At 40.6% G+C, this 22709-nt stretch overlaps 1 protein-coding gene across 1 annotated transcript; it reads right to left on the reverse strand.

Moving 5' to 3' along the window:
- Positions 1–1202: 1202 nt before the first annotated feature.
- Positions 1203–17482, reverse strand: PDR2 (phosphate deficiency response 2). The gene is made up of 22 exons (XM_086795771.1): positions 16943–17482; positions 15229–15321; positions 14865–15133; positions 14676–14748; positions 14418–14590; positions 13960–14131; positions 13706–13810; positions 12978–13088; positions 12683–12769; positions 11117–11299; positions 10979–11029; positions 10773–10898; positions 10538–10617; positions 10227–10335; positions 9496–9624; positions 9315–9380; positions 9150–9221; positions 8911–9062; positions 8684–8795; positions 3267–3383; positions 3093–3186; positions 1203–3015 (listed from the first exon to the last, which is right to left on the reverse strand). The coding sequence occupies exons 1-22, from the start codon at positions 17186–17188 to the stop codon at positions 1934–1936; spliced, it is 3702 nt and encodes a 1233-aa protein (XP_086651897.1). The 5' UTR covers positions 17189–17482; the 3' UTR covers positions 1203–1933.
- Positions 17483–22709: the final 5227 nt, after the last annotated feature.

A 22709-nucleotide genomic window follows, 5' to 3' on the forward strand; every position in this document is an offset into this window, starting at 1 on the left:
AAATAATCAGAAAGTATCAAAGGACTTGACAATGTGCACTTGGCACTCGTGTGCTCAAACATCTGCTACCCTTTGCATTTACTCGAGAGAATCTTCAAGCACTCACACTTGGACAATTAAGTTTGAGTGAGTTGAGCATTTCCGCAATGGCATTAAAATTACCTTGAAATGACAAGCAGCATAAACATGCGACCATGCATAGTTGAGGCAGACTGGAGTAGCTACTATACGCATTTGCAAGTGCACCAATCTCCCATATGGCAATGACCTCACACGGGAGAAAGAGACTTATGCACACAACAGTTTCTTTGGAGTGTAGAGTGTTTGGTAGCCAACATGCGGGCAGCCATAGGCTCTTGCTCATGACAATCAACCACGCATAGACAAATGCCCACTTTCTAACATGCAGACAGGACTGCAGAGCGTTTCTCATCACAAACAGCATAAACATGTGACCATGCATAGGTGAGGCAGACTGGACTAGCTACCATGCGCATTTGCAAGTGCACCAACCTCCCAGATGGCGATGACCTCACACAGGAGAAAGCGACTAATGCACACAACAGTTTCTTTCGAGTGTAGAGTGTTTGGTAGCCAACGTGTGGGCAGCTATGGGCTCTTGCTCGTGACAATTAACCACGCATGGACAAATGCCCACTTTCTAACATGCAGACAAGACTGGAGACCGTTTCTCATCACAAACAGCCAGACAGGAGACTGCTAAATGTTTCTCGTTACAAATAGCGCCCTTACAAGAGGATCGAGTACAGTGCACTCTACAACATGCAGACAAGAGACTGCAGCACACGTGCACACACACATAGAGACATGATATGATTATGACAATAATCTGACATGATGATCCACTTTATGACGTATGAGCAGAACAAACACTTCTTCCTCCTCTTCATGTAAAAACTATAGATAGGAGGCGGCGATGTCTTCTTCTCCTTCTAAACCTAAAGGTCAAAGCAGTCACGCACACGCGAGAGAGGGAGAGATGTATCTGAACACCACGGAAGGATTTTCTTTATTTCACCAATTGAGTCCACTGTAGCCTCTGTCAAATGATGGGACACAGAAGAATCTACCAACTTTGTTTGCATCGTCCCATGCCTACCATTGTCTGGAATATTATCTTTAAATCGTTAAAAATAAATCACGGTGATTAACACCAAAACCAGATAACAAGGATCTACAGATTTCTTTACAAATTTATATTTATTTATTTTTTAAACAAAAGTCAAATTACAAGGGTCTGCAGTGCCTACAATCAGGAACATTCCCACAGATTTCATAGAGCACTTGAAAACCAATGATATGTCCATAACTACATACTTGAGAGCCTTTACCAATCCCATCACAAAGGTGCAGGCACTCAGACAACAAAGCTTACACACTGCTACAGTTTACTCCTAAGCCTCCACACAACCCAGCCCTTGGAAACGAGAAACAGCGTCAAACACACTGCTCTATCCATTATCAATATAATGGTCTGTTTCAACAAAAATAATGCCAGATGTTCTGGGGGGATTCTGCCAAACTGAACTCTGCTCAGTCCACGAACAGTAAGAATTGGGTGCCAGAAAGGAAGCCTTCCCTTTCAGGAACCAAGTAAATTAGAGTATCCAAGACCTGATATACAATGAAAATTGATTGTTAATGGCTGATTTGCATGATCAGCACAAGCATGTTCTTTTCCTGAGAACAAAAATGAACAAACACCCTTTCTTTGCTCTCATGTATGGTGACGTCAAAAACAAAACTTGCATTGCCTTCAGGTAATGCAGAAGTTGGTTAAACTCTTCGTCCCACTCCACAAATCCTGTTCAGGAAGGGGATGTATGCTAATGAGATCCACAACATGGCTCGAGCACCACAACCACATGCTACCCAACTGGTGTGGCAATGCCCACAGCAAGGTGCAAGTTTGCTAATCGTTCTTTTTCAAAGCACCATCTTTGGTAGTAGTACGACGTAGTCTCCGTCTCCAAGCTGGCATCTTACCAGGGAATACCTTTCGAAGCATGTGCTCCCAAATGTAGCAACTGATCATCATCAGGGCTGCCGATAGTAATAGCTTGTGTCCAAATGGTTGTGGTAATGGAACCAATCTCATCCAGTCATTCAAGGTTCGGAACATGTCAGAAGTGATCACAGTAAAGAAAACAGCAGCGGAGGTAAGGGCATAGAAGAAGGCTCTGTTCTCCCGAATACTTTGATTGAAAGGGTGCCCCATGTAATTGACAGCAAACGTGGCCACTTGAATCATCATATTGGCCATGTAGGAAACCGTATTTACAAGATTAGGCTCAAACTCTGAGTCTGGCTCAATGCACTCTTCAGGCATGTATTCACCTGCAGCTCTCGTCATTGCAACCAGAAATGTGATATGGATGGCAAACTGTCCCAGTAATGACAGGAAAACATACGCACAGAAAATGTTTGCATGTGGCCGTTCAGCAGATAAAGTGTTCATTGGGCGTGCATGAGAAATGAAGAGAAAGAAGGCTGCTGTGAAAAGCCCACTGATAGTAGCTTGTACATCTCCAAGCTTGACACCATCCAAGTACATCACACTCAGCACATAAGCAGTGGCAAGGCAGTTTAGCCCCAGAATCTTGAACATCTGCAAGGTGGTCACCAAAGTGCTCCTTCCTTGACGAATGATATCAACAGTGGGCTGCACCGAAGCATGTTTTGCAGTAAATGGAGAGGCCATTGAAGCATCACCAAGTTTTACCACAGGAGCTGTCCTTCCATCACCTTCTTCCCCCATCTCATCCATCAGTTTCTTCAACTTGAGTTTTTCTCTTGCTGCAGGGGTGAGTTGGCGATTGCTCGAGTTCCCTTGACTAGAATTAGACCCTTGCATGCTGACTGAATTGGAGCCCACCTTGACTGGCCTATTCAATATGCCAGTCCTGTTTGGTAAGCTCTCATTTGATAATGACCCCGAAATGCCTGTGGAGCCACCACTACCACTCCTTACTTTCTTGACCTTAGATGTTTTCCCTGAGAAGAAGAGAATTTGTAAGAGAACTACAGACAAAGCCTTTTAAAAAGAATTAAGTATCCAACGAAGAGTTAACCATTGAGAGCTGAAGATGAAGACGGCTTGGATGAAGACTCTGAAGCTGGTTTATCTGGTGGAATGGCATTCAAAAGAGCAACACCCACATGTGACTGCAAGAAAATAGTGGAAGTTAGAATGGAAAAATTGATGTGATATGTTTTAGAATAAAGAAGAGTGTCAAACGCCCTACTTGCTTCAAAGCTCCCACATCATTTGTGCCATCTCCACACATCAATGTGAATCTCCCAACAGACTTAAGCGTTGTAAGTATGAGCTCTTTTTGATCAGGACTTACTCTCGCAAAAACCTGCCAAAAAAACCACAATAATTGAAATTTAGAACCTAAAGAACTTTGAATTCTAAATATGAGAAAAAAAATCAAGTGTTTTGATTTGCAAGTCTATCATGATTGTAAACCCCAATTATTAAGTTAAAACTGCAGGGATGGCTGTAGGAAGGTAGAAGCCACAGATCATGGGATTGCAAGATTTTACAGAAATACAATAAAGTTGGAACCATTTATCATGACTGTAAACCCCAATTATTAAGTTCAAAGTGCAGGGATGGCTGTAGGAAATGTAGAAGCCATTGATCATGGGATTACAAGATTGTACAGAAATGCAATAAAGTTGGAACCATTTACAGCATTTGTAACAGGAAGCAAACGTTCACCAAACCACAAGGATCCATATGCAAAACACAACAGTTATCGCTCCATAGGTCATAACGTGGCCAGCATAATATTTGAGGCTCAGCTTATACCTATTGACGGCCTTGGAAAGGGTGATAAATGACCTACGGACAATTACATGTGCGGGTTAGTGTGAAAGGACTTATTTATTATTAAGTATGATTTTGAGATTTATTTATAGCTCAGCCCTAGGTGAGTTAGTGCCTCATAAATGATTATCCCCTTACGGGGATGACTCCTTGGGATTAAGGCCCAATCAAGGCCCTGACCATGGCTCTATTGGAAGCTCCACCCTCGTCATCATCACTATGCGGGTAATGGGTTGCTCTATTTTGTAAGGCCCCAATTGTAAGGTCTCCATAAACCTAACCAATGATTATCTGATTTAGAACCACAGAGGATTAGGGTTGGAGCCACATACTTGAGAAACCCTAACAGGAGTTTCGTAGAGACATGCACCGCATAACCACGAAGAATTGTGGCTAGCGACTCACCACCGAACCATAGGTTTAGGTTTAGTGCCTTGAACCACCCTCGAGCCTGAGGTCTAATTGCCGCAAGCTTGCCAAGCCCAGATGACCCCAACCAAGTGTCCCACACCACCAAGCCAAGCCACCCACTCGCAGCTCCATGGCCATGAGGTCCTGCACTCCTCAAGCATCTCTCCTATCTGCCTCATGGATACCTCTAATAACTCATGAGTGCCCCCAAGGTCACGTATATAGCAATAACCCAGCTATTATTGGCCCTTGCTTTATTTATCAGCTTTGAGCTATAGCTAGCCCCTTTATTACTTATTGACCCATGGTCAATCCACACCTCATCTTGCTAGCACTCTTAGCCTACGTGTGAACCCTGCAGGTCCCATAGTCCTGCTAAGCCTTAATGACATCTTTCACAAGACCCTGCCCACCATCATTCGGTGTTGATGGAAAGATTAATGGCATCAATTATGCTCTTGGGAAGTTCAAGGTTATAAAGACTATTTTTTCTGCTATGAGCTTTGGGACACCGTCATTGGTGTTAATGTTCCACCTGCCCACCAAACAAGGGATGTAGAGGGTAACCCCTGCTATTGTCGACCTTATCCAAGCTTGGAGACGATGCTTAATGGCACCAATTATGCTCTTTGAAAGTTCAAGGTTAAGGCTATTCTTTTCTCCTATGAGCTTTGGGATGTAGAGGGTAACCCCTAATGTCGACCTTGTCCAAGCTTGGAGATGAAGCTTAATGTCATCAATTTGGAATGTATGCCAAGAGTCGTACGTTCAAAGTGGCACCATTGGATGAAGTGGATATTATTGTGGTTGTTTGATCATAAAGGGGTGATATACCAAAGGAACATGGGCTCGCATTGCACAATGCTACAAGCTAGCAGCTACAAATTGTTGGAGAGTCACCACCTTCACTCACCCGGCCTCTTGAGTGTACATAAAGGTAGCAACTGTCACATGGTCTATGTGAGGAATCTTTCATCACAACAATGGGAGTTCATGGCGAAATACGGCCATTCTAGCTTTTCCTTCATTGCATTGAGCTCATTCCAAGTGCAAAGCCTCCTTCTAGGCTCCCAAGAGGATGAGTCGGCCTAAGCTCATGGAGCTCAGCTAAAGGCTGGAGGAGATGTTGGTCATATGTTTGGACTCTCCGGTTTCGAGCTCCGATGCTCTTGGACACGAAGGATGTGCATGTGTAGGGACTATAGGGTATTGAACAAGCTCACCATCAAAAACACGTTTACTCATACTCGCATCCATTTCAGCGTGCCACAAAAAGGACATTTAAGCTACAGGCTTGTTTTGCTCAAGGTTATCAGCCTTCATCTTATCGATTTGAAAAAAAAAAACCCTTCATTGTCTTTGGTGATGCGAATGAGGCAAGACTGGGAGCCATTACAAAGAGCTTGCATAAGCTGATCGTGATTTTTAACGCTAAGCATATAGAGAGATTACCGCTAATCAATTCTGAAAATACACAATAGACAAGAGTGAAGTGACCTGAACAAACGTATATTGCTCAAAAGATGATATATACAATGGAATCTCAAATCTAAACTTGGTCGGTTCTATAGTTGCCCACATGAGCACGCACTAACACTCATGAGAGTTGCGTTCAAGAGGTGGGTGACCGATGCTCATGCCTACATTTGCTCCACTCCTATGAATGACCCTCGACCTTCCCTTATATAGTCACTAAAGGGCTGGTCAACCCACAAGACTATAACTATCAACTCCATTATGCATAGTATGGACTAGATACTACGACATCCCCAATAACGTCATCAGTGCCCAATAGTGGATGTAGAACTCTGTATCAAGATATATACTCACACACACACTCCGCGCGCACACACACACACACACACAAGAGCATATATTCACACAAAGCCCTTCATACTGAGTTTCTATCCAACCTCCGGAGATGCTAGGCAGACTCAACCATAATGAAGCCTAGCACTAAGGGAAGTAGTAAATAGAAAGAATTAGTACAGCAAATAAGTAGCTGATAGGGCAAATGCACCGCTAAAGATAGAAAGAATAAGCACAATATCAACTAGCTGCAACTCTGACGAAAACTTCACAATGTGATATCTGCATGTCTGCTAATATGGCTGAATTATATACCTAGATGAATCCAAGAACATGCCCAAATTCACCTTTTAGGAATGTGCATGTTATATACTCATGGTAGTCAACCCACAAGACTATATAACTATCAACTCCATTATGCATAGTATGGACTAGATACTACGACATCCCCACTAACGTCATCAGTGCCCAATAGTGGGTGTAGAACGCTGTATTAAGATATACTCTCACACACGCACTCTGCACACACACACACACATAAGAGCATATATTCACACACAGCCCTTCGTACTAAGTTTCTGTCAAACCTCCGGAGATGCAGAGCAGACTCAGCCATAATGATGTCAGAATGCGCAGCGGAGATGATGACCAAATCTGGGAACACGAGCAAACGCAATGCAGAAAAAAACAGCACAGGAGAAAGAGAGAGAGAGAGAGAGAGAGAGAGAGAGAGAGAGAGAGAGATAGAGAGGCGTGTAACTCTGCTCTATATACACAAAGAAGATCCCGAAGTGATACAATGGCATGGGGGCAATGGGGCAATTTTATATGGCCCCAAGAGAGCAGTCGGCCAGTAGAAGGGGCAGCCGATAGGCACCCAACTGCACTCAACACCAATCGGCCCAGCAGAATGAAGTCGGCCAGCATCTGAGAGGTCCACGACCAGATCACGTCAGTCAACCTGCTCCAGAGGGTGAACACATGCAGTCGGCCAGATCACATCAGTCAACCTGCTCCAGAGGGTGAACACATGCAGTCGGCCAGCTACTCAGACATGCTACCATCACAGGGCAGCCACCCAAGCCATGGAAAAATAGGGAAAAAAATGGGGAAACAATATGGAGAGTAGGGAAAAATGAGAAAACACCTAATAAGGGCGGGCACACACACAACAGAGGCCCTCGTGTATATGTATAGACAGGAGATGAGCCTAGCACTAAGGGAAGTAGCAAATAGAAAGAATTAGTACAAGCTGATAGGGCAAATGTACCGCTAAAGATAGAAAGAATAAGCACAATATCAATTGGCTGCAACTCGGACGAAAACTTCACAATGTGAAATCTACATGTCTGCTAATATGGCTGAATTATATACCTTTATGAATCTAGGAACATGCCCAAATTCACCTTTTAGGAACGTGCATGTTATATACTCATGGTAGTCAACCCACAAGACGATATAACTATCAACTCCATTATGCATAGTATGGACTAGATACTACGACATCCCCACTAATGTCATCAGTGCCCAATAGTGGGTGTAGAACTCTGTATCAAGATATGCTCTCTCTCTCACACACACACACACACACACACAAACACATAAGAGCATATATTCACACAAAGCCCTTCGTACTGAGTTTCTGTCAAACCTCCGGAGATGCAGGGCAGACTCAGTCATAATGAAGCCTAGCACAAAGGGAAGTACCCTAGCACATATATATTATATACATATATATAGATATATATATATATATATATATATATATATATATATATAGAGAGAGAGAGAGAGAGAGAGTATGTACGTATATATATATATGTGCTAGGCTACTTCCATATATATATATATATATATATGCGTGTGTGTGTGTGTGTGTGTGTGTGTGTGTATGTGTGTGTGTGTAAAGAACATTGGTCAGTTAATATACTTTAAAGTAAACCGAAAGATGGTCAAACTTCTGGTCACTGGTGCCAAGTGAGGTTAGGAAGCCTCCCTTGGAAGGTATGACTTCCTGCGGAATGAAAAGTCCAACCAATTGATTGCTGGTTTGTTTGCACTGTGTATGTGTGCAACAACACCTGTTAAGGATGGTCCAAGTGAACAGCTGTTCGCCGGTGATGGTCTTGCACTCGCTCTGGCAGTAACTCATCCATATACACACTTGTCAAACAGCTCAAAACAAATCAATGCCATCCAAGGTTATGAAGGAGAAGGCAATTTCAAACATAGAACCCAAACGGCAAGACCTATCTCCTTTTCTTCTCTCTGCATAAAAAGGTGAAATCAGATATCCTCCATGCTTATCCTACAGGTGCCTCTATTGTGTTCAAGTCCCCTTTTGAGGAAGTCCCTTGTCTAAAAGAGTGTACAAGTTCATGATTCCACCACTCTCCAAGAGAAGAAATTACAAAAACCTTTCTGCTCTCGTGAAGAAGAATTCACTGAGCATGGTCATGAATTAAAACTTTCAAGTGAGGAGACATACACACTGCTTGAAGTGGTTTTGAAGGGCTTATCTCCACTATGAAAGAAGGCTTGAGCGTCAATACCCCACAACAATCATCAAGGATAATTACCAAGGGTCAGCAATACAGATATGCATACCTTAATAAATGGAATGACTAACTGCAACCCTCCAGTTCTTTGCAGCATGGCAATACTGTCTCCAGTGATACAAAGATCGTGAGTGTCAGATAGCATCGCAACCTCCTCATCTCTGGAATTTAAACACATGGCAAAAGAAAAGCACACAAAACAAACTTAGAATCACAGGCCTTAGTCTCTAAGAATTACCAGAAAAGGGAAGGAAGGGGCATAGGGTTAGGGTGTACTTTAAAGGGAAGTGGTCTTTTTCATCAGGGGATAGCCACTCAAACTCTCCACTATCCTTCTTTGAAGTTAAAATCAACACTGTGTTGGACAGGATGTGCACTTGGTTAGCTACATGGCAAGCCGTCAACGCCTGATCTCCAGTGATCATTACCTACATAGCACAGAAGAACGTCAATTCAAATAGTAAAACTGAAACACAGGAGACAAACCCATTTTCAAAAAACAACCATCAGCTTACCAGATCATGTGAAGAGTTTTTCAACTCCTTCAAGACATTCGCAGAGTCGCTCCGAAGAGGGCAAGCAAAAACCTGCAAATTTTGTAAGTGGTTGATCAAGAGGAAATCAAAACAAGCATATCGCAGCTTACGTTTACTATGCCACAAGCATTCTTGCTACCATACCGCAAATCCAGCGAATGAAAGATTAGCCTCTACAGATTCCCGATCCAGATTCCGCAAATCACCCACCTGACAATATTGCCAAAATCAAACATTTTGAGGACTGCCTTCAGATTTTATGCTGAACTTCATTATCTAGAACAGACGCGTGCATGATTAGAACTTTCTCATATTTCAGGAATACCGGCATGTCAGGTAGCTTCTTGTATGCCAGGGCCAAAACTCTGGAACCCTGACGGGTGTAATGCTTGTATGCTTCGACATATTTGGAGTTCACCTCTGTAAGCCTTTCTTGAATCACTTCAGGTGCCCCCTGCATGTATAAAAGAGCCAAAACTTATAAATGCATCCCCAAATTTGCAACAAGTTGTACTGCCACCGCAAATATCACTTCCATTGCCATGGAATGCAGGAAATCCCTGCATTCTAGAGTGGAGCTACCACACCAAACATTTGATTCGTTCATTATTTAATAAACATGAATATATGTACATATGAATACTCCCATGAAAACATTAATGGATCCTCCATTTATTTTTTATATGTTATATATATGTGAGTATGCACATGCCTAGACATTCAATTAATTGTTTATATGTTTTTCTAATTTTGCTTAGGATTTCCATCTTAGCATCCACAATCACAGGCAAGAGTGTGTAAATCCATGAAATAGAAACATGCAAAGCACTTTATGCAATATGAACCTACAAGTTGACCTACAAGAAGGAACAAGTAGGGCAGGGAGCAAAGAGGCTTACGCTAACTCCCAACCTGTCATAACATGAATCTTACCTGCCTGTCAATCTTGACGGGGAATCCCTCCCGTCCAAGTGTAAGGTGCCAGATGTACAGCCCATGTTTCTTGATGTAAAATATTGAGACGACACATGAGAGTAGTTAAAATTCCAGGAGTACCTTGACAAAAGCAAAATATGAATCCTGAACTCGCACCACTGTAGACATTCTTTTCAAGTGAGATGCGAAATGATGCCGTTGTAAAATCTGCACTGCCTGATAGTTCCCTCTGCAGATGATCTTATACCACATTAAAAAAGCCCAATAACATCTAAATGGCAATTTCTCAACTTCAGATTTTATGCAATACTAAATAAGATAACACTTACAAACTAGAAAACGCCAACAGCCTACCACAAGCCACATAAGAAGCATATTACCAAGACAACATGGAAAACAACACGCAGACCTCTCAAGGAATCGAGCATTACTTGCGTGGTACTGCTTTTTCATCAGAAGTGTATGCCCAATCTATTCCCCTCAAGGCAGCCTTCTCTAGTGGGTCACCAACCTGCATTTGCCACAAATTTCATGATCAACACTTTTAAAAAAACCCTACCACCACAAAACCCTCTTGCCATCCACTTCCTCCACAATTCATAAAGTTGAAGAGTTTACAGCAGAAGATGAAGTCGCAAAACTTAAGAGGGAAATCAAGAGCCTTACAAGTTTACTGTCCACAAAGACAAGTGCATGGCAGGCAGCTAAAACTTGGACAGCTTGCTCAGATATACTGCTTGGATCTGTTTCAAGTTCTTCACTTCCATCAAGAGAAACAACCCCACGAAATTCCTGTTTGAATTACGCAACTATCAAGAGAGGCAAAGGAATACACCTAAGGCATCGAGATCCAAAATTCAAACATGGCATACCATATCATCTGAGGTCAGTGTGCCTGTCTTGTCAAAGCAACAGACATCAACCTGCGAAAAGGAGTATTGTCTTTGGTAAAATAACCAACACCAATCACAGAGGGATAACATCTGAGCAAGAAAGCTTCAGCTAAAGACCTTTCCAGCAAAGGGTATTCGGAATGGCTCGGTACAGTATATACCCCTCCTTGCCAGTGCGATCAGCGAGGTATTTACAGCAATCGAAAGCTCCATTGGTAATTCAGGTGGTATAACAGAAGTTATGATAAGTGAACAGTTTAGAAAGAGCTTGTACTTGCTTCTTGACGGATCTTCCAAACCCTGCGAAAACTCGTTTAAAACAGACTGTTGTGAGGGTTCATGAAGCCACTAGCTTTCTTTGCTCGGACATGTTACCACTATTATCACCATTAACTTACATACTTAACTATTTTTCCTCGTCATTCCACACTTGCTAGAGCTACCAAGCTGTGCCAAGAATTGTGAAAAAACCCAATTGGAGTTTGCCCTATATGATGATTCTATATGTAAAGATTTGACGATTAATTTGGCCTCGATGATCTCATTAAGTTAATTGCTACGATTTTCTTGGAAAATCTGGTTGCTGAGCTTGGAAATTCACAGGAACCCACAAAGCTTTGTAAAACACAAGTACTCTTGTGATAAAAAGAGGCGAAGGGGAGGGTGGGGGAAGGAGGAAGGGGTTAAGGTAGTAAGGTGGTTGCATACTTTAGGCACTATGTGTCGGTACGTGTCCCAAAGGAGTATGGAAAGTACACATCAGGATAAGCACTTTAACTACGTTCACTTTTTTGCTATTTGAAGATATAATAGAAAATATAAAACATGAAATTGGGGGAAATGCTTGAAATTGAAAAAAATATGGAAAATTCAGGAAATTGTGGGACTTTGGAGAAACAGGCGCCCCAGCATGCGCACGAGCACTGCCGAAGGGGTGGGGGGGGGTGGGGGGGTCTTGCAGACACTTAGTGAAAATTGTGGGAGATTGGAGAAATTTGGAGAATTGGAGGGAATTGGGGAAAATTACGGAGACTCTGGAAAGTTGGTGAAAATTGGGAGACTTAAGGGGATAATGCGAGGAAATATAGGGAATACACAGAAAGTGGAAAAAATTACAAGAATGAAGGAAAATTGGAGGGACTTTTAGGAAAATTTCAGGGAAACAAATAAAATTTGGGGAAATTGACAGCACGACACAATCTCTCTCTCTCTCTCTCTCTCTCTCTCTCTCTCTCTCTCCATTCATTGTACATGCATGCTGACCTCTTTCATTTGGTAGATAGGTCTTTTCCTTGTTTCCATGTTTTATGATCTTAGTTTACACATTATATAGATAGATTTATAGATAGATATAGATGTGTGTGTGTGTGTACACAGACATAGATATGTGTGTGTGTGTGTGTGTGTGTGTGTGTGTGTGTGTATATATATATATTTCAATCTATATATAGATGGATAGATAGATAGATAGATATAGATATAGATATAGATATCAATGTAGACAGATAGATATAGATATCGATATAGACAGATAGGTATAGATATAGATATACATCTATAGTTAGTTAGTCAAGTCAGTTACATAGAAATATCTATCTATGTGTGTGTGTGTGTGTGTGTGTGTGTGTGTGTGTGTGTGTCTATATCTATAGACAGACAGATAGATAGATAGATAGAAACTACCTTTTTAAGAACATATCCTGCTGCCACAAGAGCAAATACGACAAGGAAACATATAAAAAGGCCACTCTCCCAATTGTTTGCAGTCACCTGCATAAAAAAGAAAGGACTTCAAGGGCTACCCAACACAATACTCTGTTTCAACACCCTTTCTCTAGAATGCAACAGTGGTGTATGCATAAAAAAGAAGCACTTCAAGAGCTACCCAACGCAATACTCTGCTTCAACACCCTTGACTCTAGAATGCAACACTGGTGTATGCATGACAGAAAGAAGTAATCAGCTTGAGGTGACTCACCCGCTCTGTCGAGAAAAGAATAGTACGCATCAGCTTGCCCTGGCTAGTCTCAAAGCCAGTGCGTAAAACAATGGCCAGACATCCACCATCAGGAGTCTTCATGTGCCCACTCTGCAGCACGCATCCATCATTATCTCAAACTTGGGTCAAAGAAGGCTTTAAAACCCATAAAACATAGCTGGCCTGGTTAGCAGGAGTAGTCTTTTGGGAATCAAGCATGCCAAAATGATTTTCCTTGTGCAATGCAGAGACTACATGCATTACACTAAATCCTTCAAGACAGTCCTGATCATACACCCCACACCATCACAGGAACACACAAAGCTACACCGCACAATCTGTTCATTCTATCCACCACAAACGTAGACCACACAACACCTACTATTGTCACAAAATCTAGTGTCTTTATGGCCGGCTTTTGCTCACAAGCCAGACACCTTACAAATGTGGGCACTCCTAATCTAAATAATTGATTGCTGGGACACAACTGAAACATAGCCTGCCCCAAAAGGTTTATGTTTCCATGCTGTGAATTCATGGTTACTGTGTTTCACTGAACCATAAATAGCACTCGTGTTTTTTCCCCCCCTATTCAACCTCTTCCATTTTCTCTTCACATAAGCAAAGCAGGTGGAAACTTGCCATGTGACTTCTTTATTATAACAGGGGTTATAATAAAGAAAAGAAAAACTGGAATGATTTGAAAATGGTCTGCATGCCAAAATTACCTTATCTGCTGAATGCTGTAAAATCTTGGTCCCCCCAAAGAGTACATGATTCTTGTCTCGCTTTAAAGACAGATTTTCTTCCGACTGTCTGCCAACAATAGACACCTGGAAATGATCGAAACGAGCAATTTGTAAGCATAAATGACTATCAGAGACCTTACAGATGAAACAAAATCATGCTACAAATGTTAGCATGTAATACTCACACAATCCCGAAGTCAATAATCTGTTATGACAAGAGTAGCACGGCTTACCTTCCACTGCGGTGTGGACTCTCCTGTCAAAAGTGCTTCGTTTGTGATAACACTTCCAGCAAGTAGAAGCATATCAGCTGGCACAGTCCTTTCTTCGGCACCCTGCCCCACTTGACGGCCAATTGATACTATGTCTCCAGGTAACAGGTCAATGCCCGACAGTTTTACCCATCTGCCCTTGCAAAACAGCCATTAACCAGTCCAATCAATCTAGCTTCCAAAATTCTAAACACTCAATCGGCAGCAGGGTGCACAATCAAATGCACTTTAGAACTAATTAAGACCAACAATCTGCAACACACTCTTGAACAGAAGCAGTGATTAATGTGAAGACTGCCATAAACAGTAAGCTGGATAAAAGTAGAGAACTGTGCTATTTGTGTGCAAACTCTAGTAATGCATGGCTCTATCCTCAAATCCCAGGTATTCTAGGAAAAACCAGAGATGAAGATACTCACTTTCCACCACGATGTACCATGAGAGTTTGGCTGTCCACCCGCACCCGTCGTAGCTCTGTCAATGTCCTTATACGGCTTTTTACTACCGTGGACTCAAACAAAACTAGCATGAAGAGAGTAAAAATGCTGTAATACCAGTACTCATCCAGGCACCAAAGGCCAACACAAAAGACCTGTAGACCAAGAGGTGCCAATTGTCTCAATAACTTACATCCAACAATTTCCAAGAGCTAAAAATCTTTTAAGAAAGAGACCCACCTGGAAAACAAAAAATGGCTCCATACAGTGTTCTTTCATCAGCTTTTGGAATGTAGGTTGAGGGAATTCGAACCTATAAATAGTATGAAAATCAGAAAAAAAACTGTTAATAAGAGACATAAGGCCTTAACACCAGATACACAATTCTAGTCCCTGAAAAACAGTAACATGGTCATCTTGATAACGTACACATTTCTCCCCCATTTAGCTGCAGCTGCTTCAGCTTTTGCCTCTGAACCATATCCTGTGTTTTTGCCATAATTACCAAAAGTATCCTTAGATGGATAAGGTAGTTTCTGGAACCTCTGCAATCCTTGTGAAAAAATGAATCGTTGCTTCCGAAAATCGAAAGAAATCTCATCTGCCAACGGTACAGTGGAAGGTGAAGGAGCTGCTAGCTGCTTCAAGGTTAGGCCTTGATGAGTCTCTCGGCTAAGCATGTCTTTATCACTAGCCAACTGCAAACCAAGTTCAATAAAGAAAACATAAGCCTAGTGGAATGGCATGGTAAAGGAACCACATTTTCCATAAGTGTGATGGATATGGGACTTACAGCTTTCTTATGGTGCAAAGGCACAATCTCTTTAGAGCCAGAGAACTTTTCTGGAATGACTTTGCAAATCTTGGCCTCATTTACATCCCTTGTCTGCAATGAAAATTATGGAAACAAAAAAGAAATGAATGCAAGGTGAGCTTGAAGACATTAAGATAAAAATAATCTTTCTTTCTCTGCAAAAACCTACAATGCCTCATATGATGCAAACGTGGCTTTTGTACTTAGCCTCTATAACTAATGAGCTGATATTGGATGCTTTTCCCTTATCCAATCAACTCAAACAAATAACCAAAGAAAATACTATACCCTCATTGTCCCAATCACCACCCTCCCTGAGTCATAAAATACCATCAAGCTCTTGCCATTGTGTCACCAACTCTAGCAGACACATTTACTCTTAATCAAGATCTTATGCATGGGATCACTTAGACAAGGATAAGATGAATGAAAACTGAGAAAAATTCACACATAAACACTTGGTCCCAATGGCCAGCCATCCCCCTCCCTCCTTGATTTGCTGACATAAGCAAGGAAAGTACAAAGCAACGGCTCAGAATTTAAAGAATTACTTCCCTGCACTTTCTGTGCAAATTAGTCCAAGAAAGGACCAAGGACTGAATTCTCCTCGTCCAAACTGCAGGTACCTCTGAAAATCTTAGGGCTGTGGACATCTGGTGCAGTTCTACTGACTGTTAAGGGCTAATATGGAAGGCTTCTGGCTGCTAAATTATGCTCACCAGGAGCTGGAGGTTGAAATATGGAATGAATGCTCCACTGAAGTCCTGCGGTCCCTTTTAAAGGAATTCTCAAAACACAAACCCCCCCCCCCCCCAAAAAAAAAAAACAATGCCCCCTCCCCCTCCTCTGAATGCTGCCAGAACAACCCCCTCCCCTGTCCAGCCCTCCACTTCCTTTCCTGCCCATGCCTGCGTCCTCCACCCACACCAAGAGATGAATGAAGAGAAGGGGCTTGAAGACCACTCCTTCATCTGAAGCCTCTTACCGTACCCGGCCTGTCAACGTCAAGGCAATCCTGATCAATGGGACCCTCATGAGGCATATAAGGGTCTGTTTTGATAGGTGTTTTTGACATATGTGAGTTGCTTTCTGAAGGATAAACTAATTGCAAGTCAGCCAGCCCTTTTTTCCCCACTTTTCCACCCATAAACAAACACCCTTTCGTTCAGAACCCCGTCTTTTGGCCAAACCATACACTTACATAACGCCCCATTTCTAAATACATTAATAAAGTCACAGCCAGAGTTCCCTGGCATACTGAAGAATTGACCACTCCACACTATCCTTCACCTTGGCAGGGCCTTGTCCAAGCCAATGACCTCACACATATATGAATGCTCCTAAGAAAACCAAGATATCGTCCAAGAAGACAAACACACACTTTCCAATCAAGGGTTTAGAAACCCACGTAATCGTTAATACGATCACTTGGAACTCATGATGACCCTTTCTGTCATGAAAGCTATTTTGTGACTTGCCTTCTCGATAGTTCTGATCTAAAGATAGCAGGTCTAGGCCTTAAGTTGGGGCTGATCAAAGCAATACCCAATACTTAAGGGCTAAACAATACCCTATGTAACAAGAATTGAGCATACATCATTGCTTTTACATCAAATAATGTAATAAACCCTATTTTAAAGAATAAAGTGCAGCTATGAACAATCAAGCAATGCACAAGGAGAGCAGATCTTACCTTGGATGCTTGGACAAAACATCGGAAGTCCACTGACCATGCTGAGAACAGCAGGGTGAGGATATGCAGGATTGCGATGGCACCGAGCACTATGGTGGCGTCCATGAAATCCAACCGTGGGATAGCGATCATCATCCAGCACACGTACAGAAGGACGAAGGGCCAAACATCCAGGCGCTGGGGCACCGCCCTCCATCTGTAAAACTCTACGCATTGCACTACTTTCCCATCGACGGGGCACCGCATCGTCCTGTTCTCCTTGTGTGTGTAAACTCAGGGTTCCTCTGCGATCTGTGTAGTGTTGCAGAAAAAATGTATGATTTTTCTGAATCTTTAATTCTCTTCTGTAGCTTTGTAGGAAACGCTCTGCCCTAGAAACGGTCGTCTGTAGCCAGAACAGTTAGGGTTTCTTTCTTCCAACGCAGATGGACTCGAGGATTTCCTCTTCAAGAGCTCGCTTGTTAGGTCTGATGGCGTTAAGCAACCAGACTATAGTATACTACTTCTAGCTGCTTTAGCAAACTTATCGATTATTGCAAATACAAAGCCTAATAAATTATTGATTTTAAAACTAAATATCAATAGATAATAATAATGCTTTGGTAAGGTTGAAAAAGCTTGAAAGATTGAGGGGTTCTCTCTTTCCTCCTTGTGACAAGTTCTCCTTGTGTTGGCCTTGTGGCGCCGGAATTTCTCGAAACCATGTGATCATGCCCCAATTAAAATTATCGTTTGGCATAGATCACCGAAAGAACCGACCCTCATCAACGAAGCTATAACAAAGATGCTAAACAAAAGCATAATCAAACTTTAAAATAGCTCGTGGGCATCAAACCTCACATGCTATGTAAAGATTCTAGCCAATACATGTGCTATAAAATTGTAGATCACTTAGCAGGAATGACACGCAAGATGTCTTTATCACATGGTTAGAAAGATCTATGATGAATTTGGCAAGTCATTATTTAGCATCCTTGGATTTAGCATTCAGCTACCAGTAGATGCCTCTTAATCTCTAGAAGGTGCACCCAAGACTGCTATTTAGACACTTAAGTGATTGTATGAATTTAGGGTCATGTCAGTCAGGCTCTATGTTGCTCCTTTTTTACATTTGGTAAAGACAATATTTAACATTTGGTAAAGACAATATTCAAAAAAATAAAATAATGGGTAATTTATTTAAATGACAATCTTATCCATATAGCCATGTGGGAAGAACAACATGGAGTTTTGAGGTGAGTCTTATAGATGTTAAGTTAATCAAATATAATCTCAAAATACAATATAAAAAATGTGTAAAGCCAAACAAAACAAACTTTCTAGGCTTCATAGTTTCTCAAGCTGGTATTCGGATTGATTTGGAAAAAATCGAGCATGCAACATATCCCAATCCCCATTAATGTCAAGCAAAAAAAAAATTCAAGCATGCAACATATTCCAATCCCCATTGATGTCAAGCAACTACCAAAAATTGTGGGTCTTCCAAAATTTTCCATGAAGTTTGTACCAACTATCTTCTTCAGCAACTTCTTTGAAAAGCTATCAAATTTGTGCGGTCTAAATGATGTTGCTGACAAACATTTCTAAAATTAAATGGCATCGTAAAAAATGACCAGAATGTATCTTTGTTTTTGTAAGCCCTTTCACATAAACCTTGGATGTATATCACCCTTGGTATACATAATAAGTAATAGGAAGACTAGATTGCGCTTATGTTCTCACACAAGGTCTTATCCATAGGGCTTCGATGAATAACTATAAATAAACTCAAGTGTCTTCTTAATCAACAACCTTAGATCAATCTCTGTTGGGGTGTTCATGCTAAATGCCTTATGTATCTCCCTTGCATTATTTTAGAGAGAGATTCAAATTTTGTGTGGCTTATATGAGACCTTAACCAATGCATAAGTCTAAGGTTAAGCATCTCAAGCTTAGCACTATAAGCATATACTATGTTTGTGATATATTTTTTGGGTGGCTCCATATCAACATGAGGTTATTAAAAGAACAATGGTTACATACATGCCTTGCTCACAAAAACACATGTAGGTTTTTATTGAAGATGCTTTGAGAAGACCAATATTCATAAAGTAACCATTGACTTGTTGATATCATGCTCATGGGGCTTATTTTACCCATACAATGCATTTTCCCTCTACATAACTTGCTTTCAAAATCAAGAACCTTGATTTTGCCTTTACATAACTTGCTTTTTAAAATTCAGAACCTTGAACCTTGTCATTTGATCCTCAAGTTTCCCACTGAGGAAAGAAAGTTTTGCATTCATTTGGTAGGCTAACCTCAATATGATGCCAAATCTAGGATGATGTAGATTATATTTAATTTAACTATGGGACCAATAGTTCCTAAAAATTCAAATCCTTTGACCTTTGTTAATTTTTTGGTAAGAAACCATGCCCACTTCTCCCAAGTACCACCTAAATCAATGTTTGCCTTTGTAAACCCATTTTTTGTGGATGACCTTCTCCCAAGTACCTTCTATATCAATGTTTGACTTTGTAAACCCAATTTTCGTGGATGGCCTTGTGTTAATCCATGGCCTACTATGCCTAGGCCTCTTTATGCATTGAAGTGCTTTAAACATTTTACATTTGGCCTTCCTTGCTTGTCCACCAAATTGGAGCATTCAAGTAGCAAAGCATAACAACCTATATATAACAAGCAAACATAATATGCATGGCATGTATAATCTTTTCAAATGTACCACATAATCATCAATACATATTGAGTATGCAAATAGAAAAATTCAATTGTTTTAAATGAGTGTAGTAAAGAAAATAAGTAGGAATAGGAGGTCTTAATTCTTACCTTGAAAGCTAACAATGCCAATGCAGAAGTTATCACTAGCCATGAAATGCATGTGCCTTTTTAATGATTTCAAGTCCCTTATTGAGGTTTCCTAATACATAAGTCATGTGCACGTGTGTGTGTGTGTGTATGTGCATGTGTGTATGCATGCGCGCGTGTGTCATGGGACCCTTTTGTACTTCTCGAAGAAAATAATTTAAAATCTCACAAATTACATCATAATTGAAACAAAGACTTGAATTGAATTGAAAAATAAATAGCTTAGCATAACACAAGGCAAAAGAATTAGAATAACATCACCATCAAAAGTAAAGGATATAGAATACCACACAGAAGACTAGATTGGGTGCAATCTCCCCCCTCAAGTGTGTAACTCCACTTCCACGACTTAAGTATTTAGAGAATTTTATTCATAAAAATAGCCCAAGGAGCTAAGAATAGATGAGCATACAAATTGGGCTTGCTTTTCCCACTTTTGGGATATTGCTTTACATATTTATAACCATATCAAAATCCCTAAGGTTTGTACATATAAAAACATTTGCACAAATATAATTGCTATTGGGCCTTGTTACATAAAATAACTTTGTGCACATTTGCATATATATTAATCTTGTGCTCACTTACACATTCCATCAAGCTGAATCCTACACAAATTAAATTAAACATATTTTTGTACGATTATTAATTCATCAAAAATATGATAAAATATATACCTGTAAACAATCCTCCCGTTTGAGGAGGCAACTGTTCTCACTTGTGTAAAGAAATGTCAAGAGAACAAGATTATTGATGTTATAACCTGCAAGGTAAACTCAGAGGTCCAAACATGGCTCAGAGGCACAAAGGCATGGCTCAAAGGTTCTTATGGACATAGAATACCAAAACAAGAAAAATCGGGCGACACCTAAATTGGTGATCATCACACTAATTATCAAATAAAAAATAACATGTACAAAAAGTCATGATTCACAAAAGAAAAATGATCATCACACTAATTATCAAATAAAAAATAACATGTACAAAAAGTCATGATTCACAAAAGAAAAATGATCATCATCTTCACACCACCGCTCAATCCACCAGCCATACGTCACCTCAATCGGTACCCTCGCACTTCTTGTTGCTATATTGTTAGATAAATGTAATCCCAACTCCTTAGTCCAAATTAATATGTGGTTGATAGGCTAGTGGTCAGTGGTGGTTGGTGTGTAAAGCCTACAAATGGTTGGTGCATGTTGTTCATGCAACTCATGCAACTAAAAATAGGGTAGAGGAGTCTCTAAATAAGGTACAAGTCGTGATCAAGTGATTATGTAAGTTTGGTTCATGTCTAATCACAATTAGTGTCCTCTTGTGTTAATCTCATATACATTTTCTGCATATACCAGACTTTTGTCCCTCATATTTATGATGTCTTGTACAATCTTTGATCCACCTTGAGGATGTTTTGATCAATCTTCATAGCTTAGTTATCATATCCAATATTTGGTATCAGAGCTTGACTCAATAAGGATTAGTTAATTAGCAAAAATCTTAATCAATCTCTTAATCACCATAGCCAGTTTTCCTCTGTTTGAACCACATGCTGTAGATTGCTTTCGTGCTTGCACCTGAGGGGATGAAACCCTAATATTTTGTTATAGCCTTGTTTTTTTGCTCCCACGCATGCTCCAATTCGAAGCTCACAGCTCGATTTCAATGCAGCAGCGCGAATTTGCCATCGCCAACCATCAGCGCTAGTCGTTTCCTGCAAATTTGAACCATTCGCCTTTGTCGCTACAAATTGACCTAATTCCTCTGAGGTGAATAAAGATCATCAAGTGAGGATTGAGCATACAAAATCTTGGAGCATATGGTGCATTGTAGCTGCTGTACGGAGCTAATTTCCAGTCGCCCCTTTTCTGCAATTTTTGCTTCTCCAACATGGTGATACCTATTTTGATTTATATTGATGATATTTTTGTTATTTGGGCTTAAATCTTCCATGTGAGCAAGTTTTCAACATTAATCATCATATTTCATCATCATGAGTTCCAAATTTCTCGACAAATTCAACGGAACTGGATTCCATACCTGGCAAATCAAGGTGAAGGGCTACCTCATGAAGAAAAATCTGTGGAGTACGGTCAAGCCACTTTTTGATGATGAAGCAGGTATTTCTGCTATAGTTACAAGAGCTACAACAGCTGCACTTCAAGCAAAAGATGTACAAGCACTTGGTATTATCATTACTGCTTTAAAAGATGATTTTATTCATTATATTGATGATGTTGAGTTAGCTATGGAAGCTTGGGAATTATTAGAACGTACTTTTGGTGCAAAGGCAAAGCATTCCAAGATCAGTTTGAAGATGCAACTCTTTGATCTAACCATGGAGAGTAATGAAAATTTAGCAGCTTTGATCAACAGGTTGAAGAGCTTAATGACACAATTGGTTTATGTTAAATCTCCTATTCTTGAAGAAGATGCTATTGCTATCCTGCTTAAAAGCTTACCTTCAAGCTTTAGACAAATTGTGACGGTACTTAAAGAGAAGGAGCCAGTCCCTTCTTTGGAAAGTATCATAAATTCTTTGCAGGAAGAAGACAAGAAGATTACAAAGGATGTGATAAATCCTTATGCATATACTGTTACTACGACATCGACAAAGAAGAAGTGTACTATTTGTGGTCGTACAAATCATCTTACTAAGGATTGTTTCTCCAAACATCCTTGTGAGTATTGTGGAAAGACGAATTATCCATCCTCAAAGTGCTACCAAAAAGATCAAAAGCAAGCAAAGGCACGTGGTTGAAGAAGTCAACCAACAAGAAGAAACAAATCTTTGTTCTAGTCTCAGTATAAAAGATGTAGATGAGGAGTATGCTTTTTAGATTATGTCATGTATGTGGTTGAGTCAAGACTTATGTTGTTCCAACTTGACAAGTTATAGAGG

Source organism: Cibotium barometz, chromosome 63 (genome assembly GCF_041138505.1).
Source record: "Cibotium barometz isolate CiBa-2024 chromosome 63, ASM4113850v1, whole genome shotgun sequence".
Taxonomy (NCBI): domain Eukaryota; kingdom Viridiplantae; phylum Streptophyta; class Polypodiopsida; order Cyatheales; family Cibotiaceae; genus Cibotium; species Cibotium barometz.